The sequence below is a fragment of the Uloborus diversus genome, chromosome 4 (assembly GCF_026930045.1).
Source record: "Uloborus diversus isolate 005 chromosome 4, Udiv.v.3.1, whole genome shotgun sequence".
In the NCBI taxonomy this organism is placed as follows: Eukaryota; Metazoa; Arthropoda; class Arachnida; order Araneae; family Uloboridae; genus Uloborus; species Uloborus diversus.
In genome coordinates, this window is record NC_072734.1 from 46,528,283 (window position 1) to 46,553,528 (window position 25,246).

At 31.4% G+C, this 25,246-nt stretch overlaps 1 protein-coding gene across 1 annotated transcript in view; it reads right to left on the bottom strand.

Moving 5' to 3' along the window:
* LOC129220103 (kinase suppressor of Ras 2-like) overlaps nucleotides 1-25,246 on the bottom strand; it is a 53,238-nt gene that overhangs the window by 12,282 nt on the left and 15,710 nt on the right. Inside the window, 13 exon segments of the mRNA XM_054854444.1 lie at nucleotides 2,815-2,952; nucleotides 7,002-7,135; nucleotides 9,230-9,326; nucleotides 10,067-10,155; nucleotides 10,241-10,328; nucleotides 12,714-12,799; nucleotides 14,936-15,034; nucleotides 19,057-19,166; nucleotides 22,487-22,738; nucleotides 22,840-22,943; nucleotides 23,078-23,158; nucleotides 23,248-23,311; nucleotides 24,633-24,805. Coding sequence (XP_054710419.1) covers nucleotides 2,815-2,952; nucleotides 7,002-7,135; nucleotides 9,230-9,326; nucleotides 10,067-10,155; nucleotides 10,241-10,328; nucleotides 12,714-12,799; nucleotides 14,936-15,034; nucleotides 19,057-19,166; nucleotides 22,487-22,738; nucleotides 22,840-22,943; nucleotides 23,078-23,158; nucleotides 23,248-23,311; nucleotides 24,633-24,805 — 1,515 coding nt within the window.

A 25,246-nucleotide genomic window follows, 5' to 3' on the forward strand; every position in this document is an offset into this window, starting at 1 on the left:
TAATTTCCTTTATTTGTCGAGCAAGCAATTTTTATTTTGTTTCTCCGGGGAAAAACTCCCGGACCCCCTGAAATTATGGATGTTCTACATCCGACTTAAAGGGACACTCTCCTGTTATCCTTACCACTACAAGGTGAATAAGAAAAATAATAAGAAATTAAAATAAAATAACAACAGTCCAAACAGTGGAATCATTAAAAATAGAGACAAAAAGTCTTCTATGTTAACATTTTTATGAGTTTGGTGTGTCTATGTATACTATATGTGTGTGTGTGTGTGTTAGGGCAATGTGCTAATCCGGGCCCCTCCCGAAAATAATTTCTGGATACGGCCTTGGGAAAAGGGGAAAATTGGAGATATAGGGAGGTAAAAGTATAAAAAACGAACACTACACGATTTCAAGTGAATAATCATAACACAACCACCCCTGTTGTACACCTTATTTATTTTAGCAGTCATAAAAAAATGATGTACTTATAAATAAAATTATATAAATCAACTTTATATTTAAAATACAAACTTCAAGTTAATTTGTTAGGTGCTCAACTGCTGAAATTTAAATTTTTTTAAAAAAATCTTATGACCAAAAATTAGGTAAAGATAATCATTCAAAATTGCAAAAATAAATAAGCAAATAATTAAACAAGACCAAGGTAATAAATTCTTTAACTCTTTAGTTATTAAAATAAAAAATAAAATAAGCTAATCTGATGTAGCAGTGTCAAAATAACTACTAATTGCCAAACATATAAAAATATTTACAAATACAAAAGGATTGAAATCTCAAACAAGGGAAGCAAATTTTCGCGAATTAAGTTTAATGTTGTCATGTTTCCCATAAAATAAACTTATATTTTATTGAAATTAAACATAAAATATGCTAATCTACGGTAGCAAATATGAAAATAACATCCGATTAGAGAATATATTTAAATATTTGCAAGATGCAAAAAGATTGAAATTTCAAACACGAGAAGCAATTTTTCGCAAAGTCTGAGTTTGTTCGACGTGGCATGTTTCCCATGAAATAAATTTATTTGTTTTTTATTAAAATTAAACAAAAAATATACTAATCTAAGGTAGCATATGCGAAACTAACATTTGATTAGCCAAAATATTTAAATATTTGCAGGATGCAAAAAGATTGAAATTTCAAACACAAGAGCAATTTTCCGCGAAACCCGAGTAAGTTCAATGTTGTCATGGTTTCTAAATTAATATCTTTGTTAATTAATGAAATTAAACAAAAAAAATAAACTAATCTAAGGTACCATATGTCAAAATATCTTTCGGTTGTAAAAAACATCAAAATATTTACAAGATGCAAAAGGATTGAAATCCCAAACACGGAAGCCATTTTTCGCGATGTTGCATACTGAACACATGTTCAGAAAATTGCATTGGTGAAATACTTTTTTAAAACTTCTAAGCACAATTCGTTGATTTTTGCGAGAATTTAAGCACTAAGAAACTTTTTCAAGGTTTTAAAACTTTTTCAAGGTTTTCAAGCACTTGAAAATGAACTTTTTTTTTTTTCAAGCACTTTTCAAGGTTTTTCAAGGGCGTACGAACCCTGTGTTATGATCACTATCTCCAATATGATCCCCTACATACAACCCCTGAACAAAACTTCCTATATTACAAAAACTAGATTGAAAATTGCATCCTCTCAAGTTCCCTGAGTTACAACTTAATCTAAGAAACAGTCACCAATTACTTTTAAAAATTCCTCTTCTTTGCCATTACCAGGATAAAAATTATTCCAATCAATACCCGGAAAATTGAAATCCCCCATTATGATAATGGATCCCTTACTGGACATGTCACTAATAATATTCCAATAATATTCCTTCTCATTCATAACTATGCTTTTCAATTCATCCATCTTGTTCCTAATACTGCGAGTGTTGGTATAGAAAACTTTAAACATGCTTAAATTGCTTTAACACCCTGAACTTCCCTAAATCACAATTGTTAAAATTACTACTCTTGTTCGACACTTTATTTCCATTTCTAGTAATACCCAAAAAAATGTCCTCCTCTCGATACCCGATGTTTGAACCATGCCCCCTATTCCAACTTAGTTTTTTGACTATGAAGTCCCTAAAATTAATCCACTAACCAATTTGATCCCTATAAAACTCAGATGCAGGTCAATCCCTAGCAATCCAATCCTGTTTACAATGACTCCATACATCAATGAACCTGATACTGTGCTTTTCGCAAATTGAGTTGACTTGAAATTAATTATACAACCCGAACTTCTGGATTATGACTACTGTGACAATAGAAACATATTTCTATTTCAGTGTTCATTTTTAGTTACATAACAATAAGTCAGCTACCACTAACATAGAAATACAGTAAAAATTTATAAGGAATAGTCTAAAGGCTTTTTTTCAAACTCTCATAAATGCAGGACATCGGACTTTATCAGCATAATAAAATAGGACAACGGGAAGAGGACAAAAAGTTTCAAATTGAGGCAGGGGTGCCCATCTCCTACAAACATGATGGTATAACCTCTCAAATACTAGATCACCCCCCCCCCCTCAACAACAAGCTCAAAACCCCTCAAATATCCCCCCTTCTCCCAAAAAAAAAAAAAAAAAAAGATCTTTATGGTGCAATCTGTGCCATGAGTACTGGCCTCAGACACTAGGACCAAGGTGCCTGAGTAGAAGACCAAGTTTTAAAAATTCGATATTTTTTCTTAAGTAACATATGTCCAAAATCTATTTATAAAAATTTTTTACAATGTTAACCATATTAGAAACAACGATTATGCTAAGATTAAACTTTATGAATTATTACCCAAAGGCATAGACATCTGAGGCTCTTGAAAAAGGCAAATTATCATTTTCTTGCTGACTTCCTGCTCTTAGACTTCGTATAACTTCTGGAGCTAGGTAGCAAAGCCACCCTTTTGGTATAGTTAACCATTCACCTTTCCTATTTTAAATAAAAAAACATTCAGAAAGAAATTTAAATCATTTATGAAAGATATTTCATTGTATTATTGATATATAAAAACAAACAATATAGAATACTATTGAACATCTTAATAAAAAGAAGAGAGCTTTTTTCCTCTTCTTTTTGGGCACCTAGAGAAAAAAAATAATAAAATTCTGGGTCACTGGGAGAAACAGGGAAGGTTACTAAAACATATGATTTTCCAAATTCAAAAGCAAAAGTTAGAGGATCATCAAGGTATGAGTCATGTACGGGCCAAGCACTAATGTTTATGAGTATGAATTGAAAGGGCGAAGAAGACGTTATGTCACACAAAAGAAGAAGACATGTCACACTTGTTAAAATTTAGAGATAATCATATGGATGGCGTTATTTCATGGAAAAGACAAATGCTTTTGATAAAATGAAGGAGATCTTCATGTTTACAACAACCTGCTAACTTTGAAATGAAAAGGAGAATTTTCTACTCCAACGAACCAAATGAATATGTCTAAAAATGATTAGTAGTATATATGCTACAAATTACATTATCAAAAATATATAAGGCATGAAAGTTTAAGAACAATTAACGATAGCAAGCTAATTTTAACATTAGTTGCTGGAAAACCATACTTTTCTTTACGTTTCCTTCTTTCTAAAAATGTAGCCAATATCTGGTTCGGAGATAAATTTCTCTGCTGTGCTCTGAATTATAACATATCAATTGTCACAACAGGCTCCTTTCAGAAGCCATTGGTTACAGACTGCAGTACCTCCTATAGCTAATTTGAATTGAAAATTGACAATAGCAGGGTTACAATAAAGAATGCATGCTTATCAATTTTACTTTTTTGCTACTCAATGCAGTTATAGCTGCACCTTAAACCTTTCAGGTCTAAATAATCATACAAAGGAAATATATTAGGCATTTTTTTTTTCAATTCAACTGATTCTAAAAACCTTAAGCCTTAATCGTCAAAACTATAGACATCATTTTTTATAACAAAAATAAACATCAACAAACTTTAATCAGCAAATGATAAACTAAGAATTAAATTATTTCATTCAATATTTACAGAAATCTCAATTGAAATAAATTATAAAATAAATGCTGTAGACAGTTACTTAAAATGGTTTGCCACAATGTTGGCTTTTTTTCACCTTCACCCCGCCAAAGAATTATTTCCTCTTTTACGAAACTTGTTAACCTATAACAGGGGAGGTGAAAAAGTAGGACATAACAGGGGACGTGAGATCTTAGAGACCGCTCTACTTTGATTTTTTAAAAATCGTGTAATTAAGATACATTCCTGAAACTTCCCTTAAGTGCTTTGTACTTTTATTAGCACAGGAAAAAAATATTTTTGAATTCTGAATTAAAATATACCTTTTCCGAGGAAATTTTACTAGAGCCTTAAGATTTTTCAAGAAAATTCATATTCTTCAGTAAATAATTTACTACACCAGAAAATTGATTATATCACGTTACAAGAAAATTTTGAGTCTTTTAACTATAAGCAGGGGTCTGGCCAGAGGATATTTGGGTCCGTTAACGGACACTTCACAAAAATCCGATCAACCAAAACGGACCTTTCACAAAATCCCGGTCAAACAAAACGGACCTTTCGCAAAATCCCGATCAAACAAAACGGACCCTTCACAAAATTCTAATAAACAAGATCGGATCTTTCACAAACTGTTTATTGAAAGAGCAAATGAAATCTGAAAGCTAAATAACGCATATTTCTGTGTATAAACCGATAGTTTTTGAAACTTTTTTATAAGTCAAATTAGAGGGATCAGCTTTTACAAAATCGGCTAATTTTGAAAAAAAAAAAAAAAAATCCGCACTCGCACTCTTGCGATACTCCTGCAAGTGATAAATAATTGCTACTGCCAAATAAATATAATGGTTGTTTGTTTTGTCACAGCTAATTAGCAGCGGTGTTGTTGTAAACTTTTCTGAAAAGGCATTGGTAAGCACTTTTCTCCCCGCTCATTATTTAATAAACAATAATAATATATATCTGCGAAATGAACTTAGAACTGCAAAGGGATAGTAAGGGTGGGGGAAAAATATGATCGCTTCAGATAGGGTTACCAACTTCAAAATTATCACCACTTAGCATCTGGCGTTGAACCTTTATAACGACTTGACTCGAAAATATTCTCATCATTTTACCAGCTTGTGAATATTTGCGGTTTTACGGGTGCGGTGCGGTGTTTAATTGTTATTTTGGGAGAAAATTATATGGGTTTTGATTTTTCGATGCTAACAAGGATAATTAACTTTAAATAAACTCTTTTAATTACCGTTTTTTTTTCTTTAGATGTCTACATTTTGAAAAATGCAATCTTTTAACATCCGATATGAGAATCATATTTTGTTCTTTTTTCAAGCTAACTTCGCTTTATTAGGATGCAAATAAATGAAAAGTCTCTTTATTTCTGTTAGAACTCTCATTTCAAGTTTTTAAAGCAAAATTCCATTTTCTGTTAGGAGTTAAAAATTAAAATGCTGAATAGATGGTTTATTTTATTTATTTATATATTTTATTTTTTTGGCGTTAACTGTGTCCACAGATATTAATGAAATGTTTATCATAGGACTCTAAAATGCAATTTTAAAATAATTTTATCAAAAATATTTTTTTTACAAGTTGTTTTTATACTTTTGATGCCTTCACTTTGAGAAAGGCGATCTCTTTGCATCCGCTATGGGAATCCGATTTTTCGAAATTTTGATGATTATTACACTTTGTTAAGAGGTAAACAATTAAAATATCCTTTTATGTTTGTTAAAATCACGGAATTTATAAGTTTTAAACGAAATTCTGTGCTTTTTAAGAGTGTCTTGGGTCAAAAAGTTAAACACTGAACTCCCTATTCTGAATTTTAAGTTATTTATTTATTTTTTTGTTAATTATTTTAAATGCTGTACAGAAATATTTCTAGTATAATTTAACATAATGTAGAAGGGTAGATAAATATTGATACTTGAGAGGGCGATGCCCCCCCCCCCCTCGGGCCAAATATCGGAAAAACACTCAACTTTAATTTTAATTGATGCAGTTCGTGCCATCTCTAAATTCTAAAATTTCGTTTTAACAATGTTTTTTTTTTTTTTTTTTTTTTTTTTTTTTTTTTTTTTTTTTTGCGAAGTTATTTGATTTTTCACAAAATTCATTCATTTTTCACAAAATTATTTGATTTTTCACAAAAAACGGACCCTGTGAAAAATCCTGGACAGACCCCTGATAAGTATTTCGCGTTGTATTTCCAGGAATAATTCTGCCCTTATTGTCCTTAAAACATCATTGCGTATTTTTTGTGAACATATCAAACAACTCTCAACTTCACTAGAATACTTTGCATTTCTTCTGCATAACGCGGCTAAGATAAAGGAACCCCTATTTAAACGGTTCACCATGTCTACTACTGCCAAAAATTGTAACACTGAAGGTGAGGTGCGGTCTCACAGACCACTTCTAAAGAATGCAATGAAATTTAAACCAGATACGCTCGCCAAAAGATGCTGGTAAGCAAAAGGAGTGTTCAAGGTCACAAAACAAAAAGCTATAGGGAAAAACCATTCAATCGGACTGAAAATAAAATAGGGATGATCGGATGAACTTTTGAGCGGTCTGCGAGACCGCACCTCCTCTGTTACGGGTTAAAAACACATTCATATTGCCAAAATGTCGCCAAACTCCTAAATATGTGTGTGTGTGTGTGTGTGTGTAGCACACACGTCTTTTCTTCCTACTTAAGTTAGTTTAAAGACTGAACTTAGATGACGGACAGGTGCCAAAATTGGGCACTCAGACTTTACCCAGATATGGTGTCAGAAATTCCAAGTAAATAATTAAAAATATAAGCATACTTCATGTTATTGAGAGTCATTTTAAATTTTGTTTCAAGCTATGCAGAAAGTTAATTCACTTGCCATAGGTTGCATGTGTTTTTATAAAAGCACAATAACTTTTCTAAGGAAATTTTATGGAAAAACCTGAATACACATAGTTTCACAATAATATGCAATTACTTACCTGTTACCATGACATAATTTAGTTACAGAAAATAGTCCAAAATCTGTAATTACAACTTTCCCATTTTCGAAGAAAATATTCTTAGTTTTAAGATCTTTATGAATAATATCTCGAGCATGAAGGTAACCCATGCCCTAAAACAGAAAAGAAATGTATTACAAAATAATAACAAACCAAAAATCCAACATTGAAACAATTTCAAATATATATTAACAATGTAATGCACCAATGTAAGACATTCGGGTTAATTAGTTGCTGTCCCACCCCCAACGAATCAGAAGTGCTTGTTTTACCATTTTAAGAATAATAATAAGATAGGTTAATAAATCAGAAGTTAACTAGATTCCATAAAAAGTGATAATTTTCATGTGTAGTTCTGGTTGATTTATAGTTCTCCTAAATAATATAACCCATCATCGAACACAAATCTCAGGAAAGGAGAAATTTAACTAATCAAAAAAGGATATTCCTTGTAACTATATACCCCAATATAAGCAAAAAAAAAAAAGCACTATTAACTGTTGATTCTTTTTTTTAGTGTGAAAACCTAACAGTAGAGAAAATCTTTAGGACCATTTTCTTTGGATGCATGATTCCAATTAACACAGAATTATGTATTAGTTCTTAAAAAACTAATATATTCAATATACAAATATAAAAAAAGGGGGGGGGAGTGCTGTAGTTGAGTGGGGGATACCGTTCCTCGAAATATTTGGAATCTTATTGTAAAAATAATGTAAATTGGTTTCAAACTAACTATTCATTTGGCATGTCCCGCAATCTTAAGTGAGTTCCCCCAAATATTTTTCCCCAACAACAACTGTAGCCATTGGAATAGTTTAAAACTAGAACCGCGGTAGGGGTCAATCTGACCCAAATCAAATTTCGTTTGAGTTTTTTCAGAGATTTTGCAAGCGGAATGACTTGAAACTTTTTGACTTTTTCTTAAATTGTATAAATATTAACCTGTAAAAGAGTTAGCCATTCAGAATTTTTTATTTCCGAGATATTAATTCTTATACCTAAAACCGCGGTAAGGGTCAGAATGACCCTTCGCTTAGTAGATGCAAAACGAAACGATTCTTGGAATCGGTAACAGTCAAAACTGCTCCCCAATTGGTATGAAAAGGACCTACACTAGACACTGAAGGTTAAATGTGTCAAGGTTATAGAACAAGACAGGTTACTGATAAGAAAAACTAACTTTTTCTCTTCCTTTTGTTATCTGACAGAGCTGCGTTTATACTGCTAGTTGCAAACCATTCTTGGTCTCCGCAGAAAAATGTCAAGAAAATGTCGTTTGCTTTCGGTCAAGGAAGCTCTTGAATACATGCAAGAGCTGTTACTGTTATATTGTATAATCTTAGTAGTATTTCTCTTGTTCATCAAAAAATATTTTTTTGACTCTTTTTAAACCTCAACGAACCCATTTTAAGTTGTGGGTCAAATTGACCCCTGCCCGCGGTTTTAGGTATACGGAAATTTCCGCGGTTCTAGTGTTAATAGATGGAGCCACTTCTTGCACTAGAAGGATAAAATTGACAAGGACCAGCCCAAGCTAGAGCCTGTTGCTGGTCATTACTTTTGTGATGACCCATCAAAGTTTCACTTAGTACATTAGCATTTGTTATATGCTCTTACAGTTGCTTGGAAGAAACTGATCCTGTTGATTTGAATTTTTGAGAAGGTCTGATCTTAACTTTTATAGATTCTATCCTAAAATTTAAATTGCAACAGATAATCCAGTCAACAATTGCACTGGAACTATACACACATTTAACTTTTATCCCTGTTGTGTTGGTAATTTTCTTTGTTGAACTTTTTCAATTTATAAACATATTGTTTGTAAAAAAGGTTAGAAAAAGGAAGAGTTTTTTGATTATTAATTGCTGTACTTCACTTTTGTTAGAATATACTAAATCCTTTCTTTTACTCTGTCTTTAAATTTGATTAACAAGTGTAACAAAGTTTTAAGATAGCCTTTTGAAAATTTACTTTTAAAAACTTATCATTTGATTGTCAAAGAAACAAACTTTGTCAGTCAGAAGGAAAACAGGGAATATTCAAAGAGATTTGAACATTTGATTATTTATTCTATATGTGACATAAAAATGTCACATGCATTGCTTTAAAATTGTTTTAAACATGACATACTTGATTTTTTTTTTCTAAAAAGGAAAAACAAAAACCTTGAGAAAAATGCTGCAATTCTATATTGTATGGCATACCTGAGATATTTGTTGAGCTATTGTGATTGTCCTATTCAAATTGAATTTATCTTTTCGCAGATGAATATGAGTGAACAATGTCATTCCTTTACATAAACTGAAATAAAGAAATAGAAATTACATTCAAGTAAATTTTGGTTAAAGACAGTTAAAATTAAACAAATATACTATTGACTCAAATCACACTGTGGAAGATTTTAATTTGATTAATTACGTAAAAATGTAAATTTAACAACTTTGTTAACAAAGAAAAATCACTACATTAAAAGAGAAAAAAGGCTTTTTTTTTGGCAAATTTTTAAAATTAATCAACTTACACAAAATGTGATGACTTTTTGAAATGAATAATGTAGAGCTTACAATCCATAAAAGTAAGTACAGTGCCTACCAAATGTAATGTGCAAGCTTTTAACATTTTTGCCAAGAACTAAAATTGTCTCTTCAAAAGTGACAAAATGTGAATGAATATTTTTTGAGACATTTCATCTTAATTTATGAGTAGCAGTTGATTGCATGCATGGAAAAGAATAGCGAAAAACTAGAATTAACACTTAAAATTTTTTAGTTTACTTAATAACAAAAGTAAGCACTTTTTGACAACTTAGATAAATTTAAGGAAAGTGCACAAGGCATCAAACTCAAACTTTTACAATGTGAGAAAATACAAAAGGCAGAAATAGTTGAACATTGCTACTTTTCCTCCCACCCAAAAAGTCTCCCATCCATTCAAAGAATTGAATTTTAGCTCCAAAGTAATAAATTTCATTCAGATAACTTTGAAAACATTTAATGTAGTTCACTACTTTGTGGGAAGAGAAGAATTTAAAAACATATTACCTAGTAACAATAGCTAATTTTGGAGGTTTCATACATGCTCCCATAAATAGAACAAGATTTTCATGACGTGTTTTACGGAAAGTTGCAACCTAAAAAGGCAAAAAATTAAATAAACAAGTCAAACTCACTCGAAGTTTTATTTCACTTCCAAAAAGTCATTAAAAATAAATTTACCTCTTGTTTAAATGTTTCAAGAGTTCTTTTGTCATCAACATGGTCCATATCCAGCATTTTGATTGCCACACTACCGTGCCAATTGCCTCTGTTGAAAATTGGAAATAGTTAAGTGACAATTTAATCAAAAGATAAAAAGATATATCACACAAATAAAAACATATTATTTTTTTGTGAAAAACATTCTAGGTATTCTCATTATAAAAATAGCTTTAGTTGAGAAGTGCCACTTTTTATTTCAAATGTAAAAACCTTTTAACTATCAATAATATGAACTTTGTAATCAAAAATACAAATTAAAAAAGAAAAAAAAAGCATTTTTCTGCTACACCAAAATTTTATGCCATATACCTAACTACATCAGCAGTTTTGACAGCCAATATTTGAACTAAAATTAGAAGTTAGGAAAAGTCATCATTTAACAGTACACCATTAAAAGATTTCAACACAAATTTCTGAGCTGATAGCTTGTCACAATTTGTGTAAGCAAATACCAGACCTCTCGTTATGACATTCAGAGCCTGCAATCACATCCTTTTCAGGGTTCATCACTTTAGAAAAGTCACAATAGAATTGGAGATAATAAAGACCGGTGACCACTAATGAGTGAAACTGCAGTCTTGAAATAAACAAGCTGTATGTTTTTGCTTACGTAGTTAAATTGGTTTTGCTAAACAGAATTTTACTCAAAGCATTGTTTCTCCACAATGCAGCTAATCCTCTAAAATTAACCAACAACCAAATACCGGTATATTATCTTCATACAGGGTGCAGAGAAAGTTCCTACAATTTTGTTTAAAACGTTTTTTTGGCATTAAAATCTTATGTTGGCGATTTATTTGGCACATATTGTTTATTGGCATTAAAAGTATCTGAGGTTTAATCATTTGTTCTGTATTAGTTCATTGAGTTAGTGAGCTATGAATCGTGAAAATGTGTGTTACTATCATTGAATTACACAAGAAGGGAATGAAAAAAAAAGGAATGAAAACAGCCGATATTATTCGAACAACTGGATTCAAGAGTAAAACAGTCTATGACGCTGTGGAACGCTACAAGGAGACTGGAGGGACTGCCGACTGTCCACGGAGTGGTAGTCCAACCACTGCAAAATGCCTGGAATGAGATAACGGTGGATGCGTGCGCGAGACTCGTCGGCAATTTCAGACTGCGGCTCTGTAAATGTATTGGAGCCCAAGGAGCCAATTTTGAACAATTGTCATAATTTTTTTGTTTAATGTTATTATTGTTTCAATAAAGAGTTTTTATTGCTTTAACTTGTTGATTTGTTGAATTATGTGTTAGTTACAGGCTATTGAAATATCTAATAAAATTGCGGGAACTTTCTCTGCACGTATAGCATAATATAAATTCCAGTGGAATGAATTTTCTTCATTAATATGAAAGATCACTCGCCGAGATGTGTCTGCATCATTGAACCCGTATCAAGCTTGATACCACGTTTCCACACAAAGAAACGAAACCTCTCCAAAACATCAGGCACCACACCCAAAGTCCTCAAGTAGGATGAGAGAGTGCATATAAAATTCTTTTCAAACAACAAAGTTATGTGGGAACTGAGAACTATCAAACAAAAACGTGGCTACCTTCATTACATTGTAAAATTAGATGATGGGAGGATTAAAATGAATTTCTTTTTGTCTCTCCTCTAAATCATTCAATTTAATAAAGTACATAATATGAATATTGGTTTTAGGCAACACATATGGAACTCACACAAGCAAAAGATAAACTAACATTATCCTTTTCAATTAGCATCATAAATTAAAGATATGAAAATTTAACCTTTTAAGAAAAAACTTTTCTTGGTGCTAACTCAAAAAACTGAGCATAATTAATTAAACATTCCCATTTCTATATACATTGGTAGTTGTAAAACATGACATACTCACACCTGCCAACTTCTTATGGGAAAAAAAAAATTAAGTTTAAAATCCAGAAGCTTTTTTTAAAATAAACCAAATGATTATTTTCTATTGTTTTATCATTATAAAATTTAAAAATTTATTTATGGCAAACAAAATGATATTCTGAACAACATTCCTGACTCTAGAAGATTACGAAGAAAAAAACAAATCAACGTTAGTATGGAGTACATTTTACGCTCAGTAACCATATTGATTCACTGCTAATTGAAACTTGTAAGAAACAAGTTCTGAAAATTAGCATAAATTCACTACAGTAAAAAATGCTTATCTAGAAAATCTGTTATTATGCTGCAATCTTTTTTATAGAGAAACTAAATAACCAAGAAAACTGAAAATTTTCAACAACAAGCAAAACAACATTAATAATATGATTTAAAGTCCCCAATGAAAATAAGAGAGCACTACATTTGTTTCACACCAACAATGCCAATATGCATCCTTGCATTGCCTACCATAGGTGCTTTGAACACAAAATGAAATGAGAAGGACTGTTGAAAATCAAAATAAGAAGAAAAAAATCTTACCTGTAAACTGTACCAAAACGTCCAGTACCAACTTCTTCATTGATTTCAAGCTCATCAAATGGAATATCCCATTCCCTTAAAGAAAGCTAATCAAAAAGAAACAAAAATAGGAAAATTATCTTTTCAGTTACATATTATAAAAACTGAACAAAACTAAAGTTGACAAAAAAAAAAAAAAAAACTGATGAACACAGAACCTGTTCTGCATCCTCATATATATAATAGACAATGATCGAGTAACGCTCCTGATGTCATCAATAATGAAACTCGTGCCACAGCATGATAATTTGATGATATGTTTTGGCAATATTTAACATGCAGGGAAAGGCTTTATTGTGACAAGGATGAACTGGATCCGGTAACTTAACTGATTTGCTGGTAAGACTGTCATTTCAGGAAAATGACGAATCAATAAAGTGATCAACAATGAATGCTATCTACTGGAGCTTAGGGTTAATTCACTGAAGTTAGGGTAAAAATTTCCACTAATTATCACTAAACAGGATATGGCTTCGTTCAAATAGAGAAGCAATTTTCAGCCATCATATCTTGACGGGTGATTTTCTAGTAACATATAATAGAAAAAAAGATTAAATTTTGGACATTGATTTAGAAGAATACAAAAAAATTCCATGTAAAAATTAAAACGTCAATATTTGAATCACTTTTAAACCATATGAATATAAATTTTACCAATACAAATCAGTGAAATGCATTTCTTTATCATAAAAATTCAATATTGAACTGGGTTGTCATTTTTTTCATACTTACACAGAATTTTTGAAAAAAGTTTGAAGACATTGAAGTTAATACAAACAGCAGAACAAATGCAGCAGATAGTACTAGCAAACCTGATAGGTGTTGCTATACAGCATGATTTAGAAAACTTTTCAATGAAAGCCTACCAAGGACAGGAACTTTCAACGCATTTTACTCAAGACCTGAAAAGATCCGCTTATATATACATGCCTTTGCTTCTCACTGCCTCATATGAAAATTTATGAAGTCTATAGGACTGCAATGTGACAAAATATTAAGTCGCCAGTATTTTGATCACTTTCCCACAAAATACAAATTTACCTTTTTTCTATTTGAAAAAGGTTTGTGATCTTCCAATATTAAACATTCACCAAAGAAGCTTTATTCGGAGATTGCTGTTTTGCCCTAAAAGCTTGTAACTTTTTTGCAATGAAAAAACAGTTCCCTAAATAAGTACATAAAATAACATGGAGTTCCTGAATTCAATGTTTATTCATTGCTATAAAATAGTACTAAGTTGATTCTTGAGCTCTAAAAAAATTAGTTAGTCTATCCATCCTCATTATGAGATGAATTTAGATTGGCAGATGAGGTGTCTGTAATTGGTGAGTAAATGTCATTTTGTAACTTGAAACCATTCTAATTCTTTTTCACCCACCCTAACAATTTTTGACAATGGCAGTTTCATTACAACATGCCATTAACCAAAACCTTATATGAACTATCCCAATTAGTGCCCAGTAAGGTTCAGGTCCAAAATTCTACCGACAGTCACCCACTTTGTTCCCCTTTTTAGAGAAATTTCTTTTTGAGGTTTTAAGCTTCTGCAATGAGCCAGCTTTTTGATCAATATTAATGGGTTCAACAACTAAATTGAAAATGTTTCAAATTTCAATGAGAACACTTCACAAGTGAATCTATTATTTCAGAAAGGGCGTAAGTCCTATGGGAATCCATTGGACTTACGCCCTTTCTGAAATAATCGATTCAAGTATGAAAATATTAGGGAAGTTCTCAAAAGGTGGGAGCAAACACAGACCTAAACTTTGAAGTTTTCAGACCAAATAACTTTTATTTTAACTATCTCAAATATTTTTGGGTAAAATAATACTGCAGAGAGACAAGAATCGACATAAATTATGGAAAAAATGTTATTCAAATACCCTTTAAAAAATGTTTCCTTTGCTAAAAGGTACAATTTTGGACATTTAAAATGGATCATTAAATTTGCTAATTAAACATTTCTGTAAATACCTGCTGTTTTTTTATGTTTATCTATGATGTTCTAAGGTGTGCATACAATGCAATAAAAGCAAAATTGATATCAAATTTGAAAATTAAAAATTTTTTTTTTTCTCCCAGCTTTTGAGAACTATTCATTAACACGCAAGCAAAAGAATACATAGTAGAGGGCAAAAGATGGTCAGATTAATGGGAAAGTTAAATTCTATTTCCACACTTACGCTATTTTGCCTAGGCCACGATCTTTCACTTGGATCTACATCAGACACTTGGCTGTCCTGAGAGTCCACACGGCCGGCTAATGTCTTTTCAGAATCGGTCTATAAAACAAATACACAATATTAAAACAATGTTAGACTTTAAAACTAGCATGCATAAATTTCAACAATTTTCTAAAATACAACTATATAATAAAAATTACCAAATGAAAAAATATAAACAAAATACTGTTGCATTTCATTTTATCTCTGGCCTACAAGGAGAAAAAGGAGAGAAAGTGGGCACTGCATACCTTATGTTGTTTCATATAGAACTTCAGTATGTAAATATGGAACAAAATGTAACAAGCTGTTTTTTTTCCTTTACAACTCATATTCAAATCCAGTTTTCTTAAATTTTTAGCTCAATACCATCATTTTCAAAATTAACTCACAGCCTTTAAAGGTCTCACTAATAATTAGTTAAGGCTTTAATATTTAGGTGACAATCAGAATTATAAAGTGAACTAGCAAAACCAGCACAGAACATCTGCTTTCTAGTGTCTTCTCTTCAGAATTAAAAAAAAGTATCTTATTACAGAATAAAAATATTTTACACAGTTTCAGAAGCTTGGTGAGTTTTCGGCAAGGTTAGGATAACATGTTTGCTCGGCCATCAACAATGGAGTTGCAAGATTGCTTTACATTTTAATGAAATTCTTAATGTTATTTAATGGATTGTTTTAGATTTATTTGGCAGAATTATTTTATTTTAATATTTTTGTAAATTCGCCCTGACCACTTAACCATTACTTGCCCCAGTTTCCAAATGTCGCCAAAAAATTATCATCACCAAAAGTCTTCATGTGTTTCAAAACTGGTACTCTATGATTTCATTCCAATTGTGCATTAGAGTTTGGATTGTTGAGGTTACGGTTCGGTCACCTTTTTAGCCGATAATCTTACTGTAATTGTACTCGTAATAAAACATATTTGGCTTTACTGCCCAGGGTTGGCAAAAACCCGGGTTTTTTTAAAAAAGCCCATGGACCCAGGGTTTTTTGGGTTTTTTTAAATAAAACCCAAAAAAAAACTAACTAAAGCTGGGTTTTTTAAAAGAAATGTATGGTTTTTTTTTGTCTTTTTTTAGGGAAAGTGTGGGGTACTTGTAGCATATTGTAGCGTAAATATATTGACAAAGCGCAAAAATTGTCTTGGGGTAAAAAAAGCTGGAAAACGAGTTAAAATTCAGCGTTTTCAGAAGAAAAGTATAAAAGACGACAAAACCGAAGAAAGTTTCAGATTTTTTAGTTTCCATTTTTACCAACAGTTAAGGCAAATTTACTTCTTGAGTGATAAAATCTATTGTTCATTTGTTTGTTTTTAATTACTTTTTTTTTTTTTTTTTGCATTTTACTTTATTGTATTTTATTTTGTTATGCAAAACTACTGTAGAACCTCAAGTAGTTTAAATCCCTTTTTACTGAATTCCAGCTTAATCAACACATTTCTTTAAACTTTATGTAGCCTGTTTTTCTATTTCTGTGTAAATATTAAACTTTTTCGTAGGATATTGAAAATGCTGCACATCCTATTGTGTTTTCTGTCTAACCGTTTGAGAAACCTGTTAATTTCTAAAAAATATACCTTGTTTATTGGAGATTTATGACGTGTTGGATTGCAGAAAATTATTAACATGAAAACCTTTTGATTAGAGTAGTTTCCTCTGTACAATCTACAAATATTGAGAAAATCAGACGTGACAGGACTTAGTCAAGATAATTTGAGTTATTTTTCAGTTAAAGAAAAAGTTAAATACATTTATTTAAAATCTTTGAAGTATATTTTTAATGCCGTCAAGAGTTAAGAAATGCTATTTAAGTTCAAAATTCATTTTTTATGTCCATTATCTGTGGTAAAGAACAAATAAAAAATAAATTTAAATTGTGAAAATATTTAAATTAATCAATTTTTTCTAAAAACTTCTCAAAATTTTTAAAAAACACAAAAGTGGGCTAAATAATGGGTTTTTTCAAAAAAACCCATTGGGTCCAACCCAATTGGGTCCAATCCGGCCAACCCTGTTACTGCCATTCATGAACTACAAAGCGAGGAACACCGGACACAGCAATTGTGTTCTTGAATACTGTCGGTAGGCAAAATAGATCTGTTAGACACCTATTTCGGTGATTGGGATTTCCTTTAAGTTTAGATCTTATTTCCTTTGACAGAACAAAGGTTACAATCACATAGCGAGTTCCATCTTAATTACATTTTACAGCTCCATTGAAAAGTTATCAAACATAGCAAAGACATGTGCTACTTATCAGATCAAACGTTTAGAAATCGGAAAATTTCAATGGCAGTTTGTTTGTGTATGTTTGACTGTTGCCATTTGGCAATAAGCTCAAATTCTGTGCCACATATTGTTGGCACCATGCTAAACTGATAAATGTGAAAAATTGCAAATCTCGTTTTTCAAATTAGATGGTTGGTTGTAGTACTCAAAAAGCAATACCCACTGGTCATAACTACTTCAAATGATAGTTTTACACTTAAAAGGTATTTTTAGAAACTTAAACGATTGAAAATAAGGATATGCATCAGGTGGAAAAAAAGTATTGTTTCTCCTGAAAAGTGCCAATTTTCACAATTGTTACTTTAGCATGGTGCCGACAATATGTTAAGAGAAATTCATAAGAAAAGATAATGAAAAAAGGAAATTTATTAAAATGAGCAAATAAAAAGGGAAATACGTAAAAATTTTGATGCATAAATTAAAAAAAAAAAAAAAATCCAGAAGCAAAATGTCACTCAAAATTTCAACAGATACTAGTAAATTTAAAAGGATGATAAGAACGGAAAACTTTACTGAGTAATTTAATATAATTATTAGTTTATAAATTTTGCATGAAATCCAGTTACATAATTTGTACGCTGTTAAAAAAAGAAAGATACACTGCACATTTTTTCTTTTAAAATCATATTTTTACATGAAAACAGAAGAGTGGATCCAGCTTCTGATTTTGGAGGGTCATTGTTACAATATGACCGCACAAATTGAGACATAACTTTAGAAGGTCTGGGGTTCTACCTAGGAAATTCTTTGAAACTGAAGCCCTCTCATTGCAGTTTTAAGCAGGTTTTTGCCAACATTAAAGGAGCATCATGAACCCTTCAGTCTATGCTTTCTAAACAAGGAAGAGTTCATCTAAGTTAGATTGAAAATTATCAGTTTATAATGAAGAATTAAACTTCAGAAACACTAAAATATAAATTTGGACCCTTAATATTAGTCCTTAAAAAATATGAATGAATAATAGTAATCTAATGTGAAATTTTTGTATTTAATTTATATTAAAAGGACAGAAAAACAAATCACAAGTGAATTTATCAATTTTTAAGCTCTACTTTTGTATTCAATAACGAGCTGATGTGTGCATCACATGACTTCCTTTTACTCCAATTTAATGTCATTTTCTCATTATTGGCAGTTTTAATGTGATTCAATACTTTATTCCCTAAATATCACCAACAGTGGCCAAATTGAAACCAGATTTAAAAAAAAAAAAAAATCGCCAAATTTTTTGCTAAGTTGGCGACCAAAAGACTGGCGATATATCGCCAAGTGTCGGCCAAATTATAACACCACTTGAGTTTACATTGCAATTAACAATGATTTCCTCTCAAAAAGGGGCAAAAGACCCCCTTTGGAGCATTCGAATGCAACCAAAAAGGAAGGTGCACAACTAGACCCCACTAGGAGTCTAAGAACCAAATTTCAACTTTCTAGCACATTCCGTTCTTGAGTTATGCGACATACATACACACATACGCGCATACATACGTACATAACACACGTCACGAGAAAACTCGCTGTAATTAACTTGGGGATCGTCAAAATGGATATTTCGGGTGTCTGTACATTCCTAGGCATATATCCATGTGTGGCCGGGTTGAAAAATAAACTCAACATTCATTCATTCGGGGGTGAGAAAAATGGAAATTAAGGCTATTTTTGAGTGAATTTTTTTTCGCTAATACAATATTTCCTTTTTTTGTAAAAGGAAGTAAAAAGTTCATTTATTTACTTACAATTTCCCAATTAGGCCATTTTTATTATTTATACAGCAAAAGAAACTTACACTTCCAGAACCAACTGTCTTGTCACTATCATTTGACTTTTGAGTCTCAACCATTTCATTATCTATTAAAGGTTTAGTTTCCAAAGTTATACCTTTCGTTGTATCAACATCTAAAAAAATAGGAGAAAAGATATAAAAACATGCATTTTATGTTTCTAAAACAATATAAATAAATGCAAAAAATGCAATAAGGAAACCATTCAAATAATAAAAATATGCAACACATTTTTAGCAAAATGCTCTGGTTTAATGAAAAATATTTTAGCTTTTGGAACCTGGCAGCAAATTTTTGGACTATAAATTTCATGTTAGCTATTTTGTTAATCTACCAATTGCTGCCACTTAATAATTTATGACGCATACTGGAGAAAATAGAATACAAAATAAATTAGTGTAATGCAGATTTAGTTAGTTGTTAGTAAATCTTAAAAAGCCCTTTTTTCTCTCAAAAACTTTCTAGGGCTCAAAGAGGAAATACAAAATTCAACTTCTGTTTATGGATAAACATAAAAAAAGCTGGCTAGAAACAACGACATAGATAAATTAAAGGGAAAAAAAGGACAGTGGAAATCTATAGAAACACTGAAAATTCTCATGCCTACAACTAGTCCAGTCAATGAAGTGCTCAAAACAGGGGTGTAGCATGGAATATGCGATAATTTTTGACTTCAGAATATTGTTAAGAGTAGTTACTAAGTAAACATACTAAAATTCCCCGCCCTTAGGGGATAAGCTAAAGGTGGGAGGGAGGAGGGAAGAAAATTTTGCGTTTTTCGAGAAAATGTCCAAAACGGCGGAAAATTCCGTTTAAAATGAAAATTCAAGCAAAATAAATTTTCTACGAAACTGTTTCTACACATATTTGTCGAATTTCCAATAATTTTCAGGGTATATATTTTAAAAATCCATGATTTTCGGAAAAATTCTCTCTTTTTGTCACACATTTGCTCCTAGTGCATCCCAGGATCAGTATTCATAAAAATGGTCAATGACAAAGTTGTATAGAGCTTTAAATTTCCTTCAATTTGATATGCTATTTTGTTATATTTTATTCAACCAAAAGTTACAGAATTTCAAACATGCACTTTCATGGCAAAAAATGTTACACTTGCCATTCACAAATTTCAAACTGACTCGAAAGGATCACGCACTTTCTATTTCCTCAATGAATTCAACAATCTTGATGGTCAATAAAGAAGTATTTTTGGATTACTACAACACAGATTACGTTTAAGGGGGGGGGGGGAGGTCATGAAATTGTAACTTTGTGACAAGGGGGAAGGAAAGAGTAAGAAGTGCGACATCAAGCATTTTTTAATAAGAATATGTTTATGAAAAGTAGCTTGCAAAACAAACTTTGTGACAAAGGGGGAGGGGGTCAAAAATGTTGGAAAAAAAGTGTAACATCATTTATGGGCAGCCACTTACCAAGAAATTGCACTGAGATTTGCAGAACTACGTATATGCAGTTTGAATTAGCTCCATACCCATGGCATTGTTCAATGAAAGTGAACTGAGAAAGTGCAGAAAGCCAGAACTTCCTCAGTAAGAAATTTGTTAGAAGTAATTAATAAATAAACATACTGAAAGTCCTCCACCCAAGAGGGGGGGGGGGAGTTGAAGGTGGGAAGGGGGAGCCAAATTTTGTGGTTTTCGATTATATCTCAAAAATGGCAGGAAAAATGTGTTTCCGAATAGAAGTGAAAGTTAACTAAATTTATTGTGAAATTGTTTTCATACATATATGTCACATTTCCAGTAGTTTTTTAGGAATGCATTCTTGAAACCAATACTTTTCGAAAAAAAAGAATTATCTCGTTCATATTGTCTCAGAATGTCTGTGCCAAGCAAACGCAGGGATCTTGTGCAGCAATCATGTGACGAGGACCCCGATGGTTTTCTGTGTCTTGAAAATCGACCGGCTGAACACTTGAACTTCAAATTCAAACCTGATACCAAAGAAATACAAAGCCTATGCCCAATCAACGTGACACTCAGCTGCCAAGCAATCGAAAATATGAAGTTCTAACATATACTAAATTTTGTTATTCTTATTGAAATGAATATGTGACACTATGGCATGATATTGAAAATTTTGATAATAGAAATAAAGTAAATGTAGCGTACTGACAGCACCTTTTTGTAATTATAGTCTTTATTACATTATTACTAATCATATTTTGAAAGTGTTTATATGGAATATGAACTGACAGTAATTAGAAAATGAAAATATCATCTTTAAGGTGACATCTTGATTTTATTCTGAGTCGGAAGGGTCATGTCACCAGCAGTGGAAAAGTTGTTCTAAGAAATTGGTAATGTATTGATGTCATCCTCGTCGGACAAGGGCGGGGACTTTTAGTATCTTTACTTACTAACTACCACTAACAATATTCTGAAGTCAAAAACTATTGCATATTCCATGCACGCTACAATGTGTTCATTGACATTTTATACAGGGTTCATACTTGATTTGGATGAAAAAATTCCATGACTTTTCCAAGACTTTTTCACGACTTTATATTGTTATACGAAGAGAATAGTACTATTTGCCTTTTTTTTTTGCCAAGCACATAGTACAGAAACTAATAACTATTCTTATTTATCTTTTTAATTTAAGTAAGGTATAAATATAGTGAATGCAATATATAGATGTTTAAATTAATAAATATTTAGTAAACAGAGCACAATAGTAATAAATGGAGCAGAATATTAATAAATGGGACGAAGGTTGAATGAGTCATTACAAAGTTTTCAACTATAAATTTACCTCATAAAAATATTGCCCTTTGGTGTCAACAGTGTATCTAATAATCTATGTAACTTAACAGCATTTTGGTTCATTGAAGTAAAGTCTCGTTTTTCAGTAAATTCATTTTTTTATTTAGAATTCCTTATTTCTTTGTTCTATCGCCTGAATAAATGTTTATTTTCTAAAGCCTTCACAAATAAAGACAAACTCTGACAAGTTTAATAATGATTTTTTTTATGAGTGGTTGAAACGAACTTGGATGCAATTGAATTATACTTTTTGAGTGGGCATGGCAAAATCTAGAAAGTGCAAGTCCAGTTCAGCTTTTACATGCAATACTGTTAAATCACTAAAGATTTCTACTGTTCTTTTAGCTTCTGTTAGTTTCTTATTGCCCAAGACATTGGCTCAGCTCCATGACTTGAAATAAATTTCCATGACTGTTAATGAAAATATTGATTTTCCATGACTCTTCCAGGTCTGAAATCTGTTAATTTTTTTCCCATGACCCGTACGAACCCTGTTTTAAGAGCAAAAAGGAAAACAAACTAAAAAACTTAATGCAAGGCTGGAAAGAAATTGTACAGTATACTTAAACTCAACCATAAATGAAAGCTCAACTATAAAAAGTATAAGCATCCAGTAACTTTGAAATTGAATTTGTAAATAAAAACAAACCTGGAAATTGAAACTGATGCATACGTGCAGCTGCTGGAGGCGTTTGTTGAGTAGTATTAATCAATGCAGGTGATGATGGGGTAGATGAATTGCAGGAGGATGTGTTGGATGAAGAATCAGGAGCAGGAAAGGCCTGAAGGTTGATCAGTTGTTGCTGATGTCGAGACCACTTGCGCTCTTTAGCACTTTCACTTTTTAACATATTGGCTGGACTTGTTATATGGGTTCGGGTTAGAATAGGAGAATGATTATCTTTGAAAAGAAAAAGAAAATATCTCAGTTAAAAAAAATCTTTCTTTTTAAATATATCTTTTCAGTCATTCCAAAATTAAGTAAAAGATTAAAGATTTAACATTTACCATCATTGTGTATTGTTTTGGCAAATATATCAACTAGTTCATTGGGCAATCCACAAGATGGAGGCACTTTATCAACACAATCTCTGTGACAACGATATCTGAAAAAATGGAATGAAACATTGAGAAATGGTAAGACTTTATCAAGTCTATTTTCAATACAGCCTCAACATATACTTTAAATAGTTGATAAAAAATGTTTTTGTTTTACTGGGTAACTTAACAAACCACTTACTTGCATTCTTTACATTTGAAACCAAAAAACATAGGCTTATCACAAAAATGACAAGTTGTGACTTTTAAAGTAGGAGTAAACCTGAAACAAAACATAGGGAACAAGATAATTAGATAACCATAGAGTAAATAAAAATTGAATTTTTAAGCAAAGTAGTTTTACTATCTTACCTATGATGAATGACATGAGCCATGCCATGTGTTCTAGGAGATCGTGGGACAGGCAAAGCAGTTGCTGAAAAACAAGTTTTTATAAATTATTTTCAAATAAAAAAAGAACGAACTTCAAAAATCAAAGGGGAACTAAAAGTAAAAAATAATTGCTTATACTTACATAGGATTTCCAACCCGAACGAATAAATCAAATTTATTTTACCATTCAAGGACAAAAATCAACTAAACTAACACCCAATTATAAAATAAACACGGATTTTAATTACTATACTATGAATTACTTTAATACCTAATTATATACGATCTCTTAATTTTTAATAACCATTTGAAGTTGGGGCTTCCTATAAACTACTACCTAATGTAACTGGGTAGGCTTAGCTTTTTGTGTTTTGTTAAATTAGCGTTTAACTCAGGATTTGGTGGGTTGTCAGTTAATTTACTGATTTGCTACATGAGTAGTAAATACATTAGTAAGATTATAATTTAAATTTACAGGCAGCACCATGAAAATCAAACATTGCGATGCGTGAGGATTAAATTTTGTTCAAAACAAGATTCCTCCGTCGAAGAAATGCACTGTCCACGCCAAAACAACATAACCTGTAACATGCCCGCAGCTGACGAAAGTTGGTCTATGTAGCCACAACGCGTATGAAATTTAAAGTTTCTTAGATTTCTCCGAGACCCCTCATCAGATCCAGACAAAATTTACATGGGACCATCTGGAAAGTCGACCCTTTCAAGCAAATAAAGAATTTTTCAATCGGTCCAGATTCTTAGAGAAAAACAAAAACATACGTAAAAAGCTGCAATACGAAATCATAACCTCCTTTTTTGAGGTCGGTTAAAAATATCAAAATTAGAAATAATTTGGTCAGGAAAAATATCTTACAAATTAGATGACTTCCTTAGCACATCAAAATATAGTAAAGACAGTACCAATGCCACATAAACTATTTTTTGCTCTAGCAAATTCCTTTCTTAATATTTTTGTTTCTATTTCTGTGAAGGGTTTTTTTTTCCAGGCTATTATTAGGAGGAAAAAACCTTTGGAACTTACTTTTCTCCACAACAACCACCTCTTAGCTTTCAGCTTTAGGTTCCTTTAGAACTTACTTATCATAAAAACAAATGCCTTGTTATAAAATTCTTTCGGTACATAAAACTGATTACTTGATCATTTCATTCACAAAAATTACTCAACATATGCATAAGAAATACTGTCTCAATTAGACATTAGAACTTTTCATACAGTACTGTATTTTTAAAGTGCAGTACTGTATTCTGCACTGTATTTTTAATGTATTTTTTTTTTGGACAAAAAATTGATATTTTTAGGTGCTTAATTGAATGTCCAATTTAAAGAAAAACTTTCAACTAACTTGGAACGGGCACATCATCAATGAAACATCCATCTGTCTGCTGATCAGGACTAACAAAAGGAGGAGACCTGTTTGGTGATGACATTAGAGGAGACATTTGACCAAAAAATCCAGAAGATTCTAAGCCTGGTTCAGTGGGGAATCTACGCCGAGGAACATTTTCAGTTTGACTGCTGAAACAAAAATACAATATTATGGATGCTTGTTACACATAAAAACTTAAATAAAAATAAAAACTTAAAGAGCTTTCAAAAAATAATTTGCAAAAGCTGATGATGGATTTATGAGGAGAAAGTGAAATTCTGGCCAATTTCTCTCTTTAATTTAGGCTGCTACAGAATTTTAAACATAAGTTCTCAGAATTGAATTTGCTTTGTCATGAAAAATTGAAAATACTAGAAAAAAGTAACAGTATATTAAACTTTTTAACTATTAGAAATTTTACACAAAAACACAAAATCTGAATTTGTTAATATTTAAAATAAGCACATATATCGAAAATTCTGATTTTTTTTTTTAAACTTATAGACATATGAAACCATACATGAGTATAGACTCCCTATTATCCATTCAAAATTAATTTAAATAAAATGAAATTTTATTTGTTTGCCTTT